Genomic DNA, 8,843 nt, shown 5'->3' with positions numbered 1-8,843 from the left:
CCCCCAGAAACAGGCGGCCCTGGAGGAGCTGAAGAAGGAGCTGGACAAGCAGATGGCGGAGTTCCTGCCGCGATATGAACAGCACTTTAAAGTGAAGAAGGCCGAGTGGTTGGGCCTGTACATTGGGCCGGGGGTGGGGGGTGGGAGGGAGGTTCTGGCAGTGGTGGGTGCGGGTATCGGAGTAGGCATCAGGGTGGGTGCAGCTCTAGTGGGGCTGGAGGAAGCAGTGGCCATTGGGATTGGGGCCGGAGTCTTTGGCCTGATTGGGGGGGTTGGGCACTGGCTGCGGGCCTGGTTTGGACAGAAGATGGCCCAGAACAAGGCAGGCACCAACACCCCAAGTCAGGGGAATGAGCGGGAGAGGAGGGCAGGATGTTCAGATTAGGAGCCCCTGCTGCGGGGGGCAGATAGTGGGAAGAAACCATCACACCTCACTCTGGGTAAGGGTCTGTCCCAGCCGTCAGCACTGGGAACCTCTGTATGCAGGGGATAGATAGATATGAGGATGTTTGGGGTTAGATAAAAACAAACTTACAACAGGTAATTTTGCGAGATTACAAAAGGACACAGAGGTTGATTGATTTAGAGCCGGGTCACCGAGATCAGAATCCAGCCCAGATCCCATCGACCTCAGTAGATAAATAACATGGCCGTAGATCCTGTGCTCCGAGCCACCCCCTGCATCCCTCGGTCACAAGTTTTTTTGGTTTTCATTTTCAACAAGTGGAAGAAAAATTGATTTTCATACTTTGTTTTAAATATTTTCTCCTCCCCTGATTCAGTGCGTGTGTAGAGGGGACAATTTGGGGGCATTTCCTCTCATTTCCCCACTGATTTTAAAACAATCCTAAGGGGTTAGGGAGGTTAGAACACCCCCAAATCCCAAACCAACAGTTTCAGTTTATTCTCACCCCAGATCCTCCTGCCATTAGCCAGTTGCAGTAGGCCAGGAGGGGGCACCACCACAGCCCCCTGCAAAATGTCCTGATTGGGGCTCCCTGACCCCAGCCCCTGAGAGATAAGGGAATCCCCAGAGACCCAGCCGGAGAACCAGCCCCCTCCACAGGGGTGATGCTAATGTGGCCTTTGCTGTGATGTCATTAGGGGGCTGTCCCTGGCTCTGGGGGAATGTGGGGGGTCAGGGGGCAGTGGGGAGGTGACAGTAGCGAGCAGGGCCCTGGAGGAATGGGGAAAAGGTGAGTGAGGGGAGAGGGGTTCCCAGTGCAGAGATGGTTCGATCCCCATTCCCCACCCTTTTTCCCATCCCACCACAGATGGCAGCGATGATAGAGGAGGAAAACAGAAAAGCAGTAGAAGCCTCCAGGAGGAAATATGAACAATTTGTGCAGCAGCTGGTGAGCACAGAAGGGCTGCGGGTCGGGAGTGAGGGTCACCGGCAGAGCTGGGCGGGGGAGGGGCAGGGATGGGATAGCAGGGGGCTGTGGTGGGTCGGAGTTGAAGGAGCTGTGGATGCATGACATGGTGGTGCCCCCTGTGCCTGGGAAACACTAGAACCCGTCCCTAATGGCCAATCTCTCCCGCTCCCCACAGGACCGTGGCCACCAGAGCATGCGCCGCTGCCTGAGCGTGAAGCCTGCGGAAATGCAGCGACGCCTGGAGGGGAAACGCCAGGAGCTGCTGGAGCACTGCCGGGGGGAGCTGCGGGGTGAGGACCCCCAGAAACAGGCGGCCCTGGAGGAGCTGAAGGAGGAGCTGGACAAGCAGATGGACGAGTTCCTAACGGCCTATGGGCAGCACTTTAAAGTGAAGAAGGCCGAGTGGTTGGGCCTGGCCATGGGTCGGAGGGTGGTTCCTGGCAGTGGTGGGTGCGGGTATCGGAGTAGGCATCAGGGCGAGTGTAGTTGTAGTGGGGCTGGAGGAAGCAGTGGCCGTTGGGGTTCTGGCTGGGGGCTTTGGCCTAATGCGGGGGGAGGGTTGGGCAGCTGGGTGGGCCCCAATTTGGATGGTAGGTGGCCTCGAGCAAGACAGGCACCAACACCCTAGGTCAGGGGGATGAGCGGGAGAGCAGGGCAGGGTGTTCAGATCAGGAGCCCCTTCTGTGGAGGGACACACAGCGGGAAGGAACCATCACACCTCACTCAGGTAAAGGGTCTGTCCCAGCCCTCAGCATTGGGAACCTCTGTATGCAAGGGGGTAGATAGGTAGATAGATGGGGCGTGTGGGGATAGATAAATAGATAGATGGGGTGGGTGGGGATAGATAGATAGATAGTGTTGGAGAATAACAGAGTTCTCACTTTTTGTACAGCAAGTCAGATACTTTATTTTCTCTAACAATTGTGTAGAGGGAGAGAGCTAAACAGGTCTCTCTAGTGGTAAACAGTTACAGCAAACCTTTATACCTTTCATTACAGACAATAATAAGCAACAGATGCATTTTGTTTATACATAGGCCATCTTGAGATCTTATTTTTCTCACTTGTTTTGACTTTAGTCTACATACAATATTTTCTACACATTATCTACACAAGGTCGCAACAACTTCTCACACAGTTCTTTCCCACTCGCCTCACACAATCCTCGCGTCTACAAATCTCGCATTATTAGGGTTACAGTTAGCCTGACTCTTGCTAACAAACTGTCATGCATTGCAATCCCCTTCCTGTCAGCTTTTTCTCTGCTTCCACAACCCCCCCTTTTGTACTACTAGTACAACAAATATTTTTAAATTTTTATTTGCATTAAGTTTTGGAATTTAGATTTTACATTGGATGCTTTAATCTTTGGGGTTTTGATTGGATGTAATGATAATGCATGATGAGCATGGACATGAAAGGTATTATTATTATTATGTTTTCTACAATAACAATAACATACTTTTACACTAGCTAACAACAATACAGGCAATCAACCCACCATCAACCTCAGCCTGGACCAGTCCACACAAGAGATCCACTTCCTGGACACTACAGTACAAACAATTGATGGTCACATAAACACCACCCTATACCGGAACCTACTGACCGCTATACGTACCTAGATGCCTCCAGCTTCCATCCAAGACACATCACACGATCCATTGTCTACAGCCAAGCCCTAAGATACAACCGAATTTGCTCCAACCCCTCAGACAGAGACAAACACCTACAAGATCTTTATCAAGCATTCGTAAAACTACAATACCCACCTGGGGAAGTGAGGAAACAGATTGACAGAGCAAGACGGGTACCCAGAAATCACCTACTGCAGGACAGGCCCAACAAGGACAATAACAGAATACCACTGGCCATCACATACAGCCCCCAGCTAAAACCTCTCCAGCGCATTATCCACGATCTACAACCTATCCTGGAAAATGATCCCTCACTCTCACTGACCTTGGGAGGCAGGCCAGTCCTCGCTTACAGACAACCCCCCAACCTGAAGCAAATACTCACCAGCAACTACACACCACACCACAGAAACACCAACCCAGGAACCTATCCCTGTAGCAAACCTCGTTGCCAACTCTGTCCCCATATCTACTCTGGCAACAGCATCAGAGGACCCAACCACATCAGCCACACCATCAGGGGCTCATTCACCTGCACATCCACTAATGTCATATATGCCATCATGTGCCAGCAATGCCCCTCTGCCATGTACATAGGCCAAACCAGACAGTCTCTCCGCAAAAGAATAAATGGACACAAATCGGACATCAGGAATGGTAACATACATAAGCCAGTAAGTGAACACTTCAATCTCCCTGGTCATTCTATTACAGATTTAAAAGTCACTATCATTGAACAAAAAAACTTCAGAAAAAGACTTCAAAGAGAAACAGCAGAACTAAAATTCATTTGCAAATTCAACACCATTAATCTGGGCTTGAATAGGGACTGGGAGTGGCTGGCTCACTACCGAAGCAGCTTTTCCTCTCCTGGAATTGACACCTCCTCATCTATTATTGGGAGTGGACTACATCCACCCTGATTGAATTGGCCCTGTCAACACTGGTTCTCCACTTGTGAAGTAACTCCCTGCTCTCCATGTGTCAATATATAATGCCTGCATCTGTAACTTTCACTCTATGCATCCGAAGAAGTGAGGTTTTTACTCACGAAAGCTTATGCCCAAATAAATCTGTTAGTCTTTAAGGTGCCACCAGACTCCTTGTTGTTTTTGTAGATACAGACTAACACGGCTACCCCCTGATACTTAATACAAGCAATAACAGTTTTATAGCGATAATATGATGGGGTTGTTGTACATTTTTAGTTATAAAACATAATATATTATATTTAGTACATAAGGTGGACATTTTATAAGCTGTATGAAAGACATACTTTTTAACTTGATATATATTTTGAAGCATGTGAATTTGCTTTTGTACTTTAGAGATTTTTTGAACCTTTGGTAACAGTGAAAGCAAATTTTGAAATTGATTTGGTATTAAACTAGTTTAATTAAAGGGTATTTGGAACTTAAGGGCTATTTGCAAAACTTTATTTGCAGGCCAGTAGATAATATGATTGCTGCAGTGGTAGTGAGATTAAAATGTATGTCGTGCAATGTGGTGGCATTAATATACACACAGCTATTATTAGCTTGGAAAAGTAAATGTTTTGTTAGGGTAGTTTTTTGTTTTTTATTTTTTTAGCAAACGTAATTATGAACAGTGACAACTTTTTTTGGCTTTAGTTTATGTATACACTGAAGCTGTGGAGGTTTTAACGGCCAAAATGTCCATTGACTTTCTAACTTTATTTAAATGTCAGGTGTAATTTTAGGAGCACTGACTAAAAATTGATTGGGCATACCAGGTAGTTTAATTTTTTAAATGTTTTGGTGAATTACCCAATTCCACATGCATTTTTTTCATGGACCCGGCAGGATTCGGTATGTGGGAGCCCACACCCCCCTAACCGGTTCATATGCTTGGAAGGAGCACTGAGAACGTCCGCACTTTCACCCAGGAAGTCTCCAAGTATGTTTTTATGGCCACAGATTAGATGGTACTTCTGATGTGTCTGTAAGGGCAGTGGGCCAAGCCTGATGCTCAAGATCATTTTGAATGGCCATTAGCTGGTTATTTAGGAAATTCTGAATTTTTGAACTTGCTAGATTTTACTGCAATGCCTTTTTAGCCTTAGTGATATTTAATACATCACTTTTAGACTCCGCACCCGAGACTCGTGGAGTCTCTTTGTTGCTTTCTTTTACCAATAGACAAATTGCTCCCACTGCGTATTAGAGGCTTTTGGCGAAGCCAGGGTTTTTCTGAGATATGTAAGTTTATTTAAATTGAAGGTACCTTCTAGTGGGCATTGTTTAGATGGATTTGCACGTGTATAAAGATTTCAATTCTCTAAATACCTGCAGGTTTTCGGACCATAATGTACGTACATGAAATAAGCTGGGGTACCCTTAGGGGGTGAGAGGGAATGCTTAGACTGTTCCCCACCCATTTTTTAATTACACACACAGGGAGGATGCTCTGTCCGCGCTAGCGGCTCAGAAACTAAGGATCTCTCCCTACAGGATACTCACACAGGAGAGGCTAGCGAGGATGGCCACGACCCTCCTACACCTCCCTTCAGCAAAGAGCATCGGCTAGTCTCAGAGAGACGGCGCCGCTCATTCTCTTTGCATCCAGCGAGATGATCAGACTGTCAGTGGCTCACACTGAGAGGAAAGGGGAGGGAAGATGGGTTCACACACTCCTAGACCCAGGTAGCTTCCTTGCCGGACAATGCCAGGCCGAGTCAGCCCTCCGTGTGTCAGATCTCCTAAAAGATCCTCTAGTTACCGGGCTTGCGTTAGAGTAGTTCTGGTCACGAGCCAAAAGACTTCGCAGAGTACTCTGGGCGTCTTCTGGTAACTCTCAATTCGCACTGGTGTGTACACACACACACACACACACACACACACCGCCCAAGGCCTCTATTTCCAAATACCACGATGCATCTGTACCTTATGTCCAGACTCAATACACTATGAGGCGGTAACAACCCCTCTTGAGGCGGTAAAAACCCCTCAGCACCAGTGCATACCTATGCATTTTTTATATGCATATGGGGGCGGCCAAACTAACAGGTCCCCAGAACCACATACAACTACCTTATTGGGGGCGGCAAAACAATTCCCCAGAACCGCTCTGCATCAGATCTTGCTGCACAGTCAATAAGTTCGGATGGCGTGAGCCCAACAGGGACAAACGGCTCCATGGACAGTCCTTCCTTGACACCCCAATAGAGATTTTAAAAGGTCTCTTACCTCTATTGTGGCGCCATGGGGTTCGAAGGGGAACAATCCGTAGCAGCTGCCGGTACCTATGCGGGCATTGCCATCCCGGTCGAGCCCCCAAATTGTCGGAGAATAACAGAGTTCTCACTTTTTGTTTGGGTACAGCAAGTCAGATACTTTATTTTCTCTAACAATTGCATAGAGGGAAAGAGCTAAACAGGTCTCTCTACAGGTAAACAATTACAGCAAACCTTTATACCTTTCATTACAAACAATAATAAGCAACAGCTGCATTTTGTTTATACATAGGCCATTTTAATATCTTATTTTTCTCACTTGTTTTAACTCTAGTCTACATACAATATTTTCTACACATTACCTACACAAGGTCGCAACAACTTCTCACACAGTTCTTTCCCACTCGCCTCACACAATCCTCGCGTCTATAAATCTTGCGTTATTAAAGTTACAGTTAGCCTAATTCTTGCTAACAAACTGTCATGCATTGCAATCCCCTTCCTGTCAGTTCTTTCTCTGCTTCCACAATAGATAAGAAGGTTGTGTGGAGATAGATAGATAGATAGATAGGGTGTATGGGAATAGATAGATAGATTAGATAGATGAGGGGGTGGATGGGGGTAGATAGATAGATGAGAAAGTTGTGTGGGGATAGATAGATAGATAGATATGAGGGGGTGTAGGGGGATAGATGGATGGATAGATAGATAGATGATGAGGTGTGTGGGGATAGATAGATAGAGAGTGTGTGTGAGGATAGATAGATAGATAGAGGTGGTGTATTGGGAAGAATGGGGAGAAGGTGAGTGTCCAAAAGGACACATAGGTTGATTGATTTACAGCGGGGTCACCGAGATCAGAATCCAGCCCTGACCCCATCGACGTCAGTCAATAAATAACCCGGTCCTGGCTCCTGCGCCCCGAGCTACCCCCTGCATCGCTCAGTGACAAATTTAATTGGTTTTCATTTTCAACAAGTAGGAGAAAAATTGATTTTCATATTTTGTGTTTGGTTTAAAGATTTTCTCCTCCCCTGATACAGTCCGTATGTGTAGAGGGGACAATTTTGGGTGATTCCCCTCATTTCCCCACTGATTTGAAAACAATACAAAGGGGTTGGGGAGGTCTGAAAGCCCAAATCCCAGTCCGACAGTTTTCAGTTCATTCTCACCCCAGGTCCACCCGCCATTGGCCAATTGCACTAGGGGGCCAGGAGGGGGCACCACAAAGGGGGCACCAGTGGGGGGGTGACAGCAGCAAGCAGGGTCCTGGAGGAATTAGGAGAAGGTGGTCTCCCAGTTCAGAGGGGATCCCATCCCCACCCCTACCCCTTTCCCTCTCCCACCACAGATGGCGGAGATGGCAGAGATGAGAGAGAAGGCAAACAGAGGAGCAGTAGAAGCTGCCAGGAGGGAATATGGACTATTTGTGAAGCAGCTGGTGAGTGCAGAGGGGCTGCGGGTCGGGAGTGAGGGGCACCAACAGGACTGATGGGGGGCAGGGCTGGGCTGGCAGGGGGCTGTAGGTTGGAGTTGAGGGGGCTACAGGTGTGTGAGGCAGAAGTTCCCCCTGTGGCTGGGTAATGTTAGTTCCCGTTCCTCATGGACTATCTCGCCCCCCTCTCGGCAGGACCATGGCCACCAGAGCATGAGCAGCTGTCTGAGAGTGAAGCCCCTGGAGATGAAGCGACGCCAGGAGGGGAAACGTCAGGAGCTGCTGAAACACTGCCGGGGGGAGCTGCGGGGCGAGGACCCCCAGAAACAGGCGGCCCTGGAGGAGCTGAAACAGGAGTTGGACAAGCAGATGGACCAGTTCCTGTCGGCCTACGGGCAGCGCTTTAAAGTGAAGAAGGCCGAGTGGTTGGGCCTGTACATTGGGCCATCGCCAGCTGCCACCGCGCGCCGGGCACGGGCTCGCCCCCACTGGCCCGTGCCCCTGCCAATCAGCAAACGGCTCCGGCCCATTGGCTGCCCCTTCAGGAGGTGGGATGGGGGAAGCAAGGGATTCAGGGACTTGTAGTTTTATGTACCCAGTGGAGGAGAAGGGGGAGCTATGGCGCTTATGGGGGGGTGGGTCTAGTGGTTGGACCAGAGCCCTGGGGTAGCAGGGGGCTCCGGGGGCTATTTAAAGTGCCGGGGCTCCAGCTACCTCGGTCCTCTAAATAGCCATGAGAGCCCCACAGCTTCCCCAGGGCTCTGGCAGCTATTTAAAGGGCCAAGGTGGTAGAAGCAGGGGGGCCCCTGCCCTACCTGCAGCCAGCCCCTCCTGCACCCCCTACCCTGCCTCCAGCCCTGCACCCTCTGCCCCCACTAGCCTGTCTCCAGCCAGCCCCTGCCTGCAGCCAGCCCCTGCTGCACCCCCTGCCTGCACCAGCCCTGCACCCCCTGCCTGCCGCCAGCCCCTGCTGCATCCCCTGCCCTGCCTCCAGCCCCACAACCCCTGCCCGCACCAGCCTGTCTCCAGCCAGCCCCTGCCTGCAGCCAGCCCCGCACTCCCTGCCTGCAGCCAGCCCTGCTGCACCCCCTGCCCGCACCAGCCCCGCACCCCTTACCCTGCCTGCAGCCAGCCCGTCTCCAGCCAGCCCCGCACCCCCTGCCTGCAGCCAGCCCCTGCTGCATCCCCTGCCCGCACCAGCCC

General features: G+C 50.0%; 1 protein-coding gene across 1 annotated transcript in view; it reads left to right on the top strand.

The window, feature by feature from the left end:
• LOC117883342 overlaps positions 1-8,301 on the top strand; it is an 11,284-nt gene extending 2,983 nt beyond the window's left edge. The window contains exons 7-11 of the mRNA XM_034782581.1: positions 14-91; positions 1,275-1,355; positions 1,552-1,764; positions 7,557-7,646; positions 7,836-8,301. Coding sequence (XP_034638472.1) covers positions 14-91; positions 1,275-1,355; positions 1,552-1,764; positions 7,557-7,646; positions 7,836-8,225 — 852 coding nt within the window. The 3' untranslated portion in view covers positions 8,226-8,301. The remainder of the gene's footprint in view (positions 1-13; positions 92-1,274; positions 1,356-1,551; positions 1,765-7,556; positions 7,647-7,835) is intronic.
• The last annotated feature ends 542 nt before the right edge of the window (positions 8,302-8,843 follow it).

The sequence above is a fragment of the Trachemys scripta genome, chromosome 9, assembly GCF_013100865.1.
Source record: "Trachemys scripta elegans isolate TJP31775 chromosome 9, CAS_Tse_1.0, whole genome shotgun sequence".
Taxonomy (NCBI): domain Eukaryota; kingdom Metazoa; phylum Chordata; order Testudines; family Emydidae; genus Trachemys; species Trachemys scripta.
The sequence above is the reverse complement of the archived record's forward strand: the minus strand, read 5'-3'. Positions and strand labels throughout refer to the sequence as shown.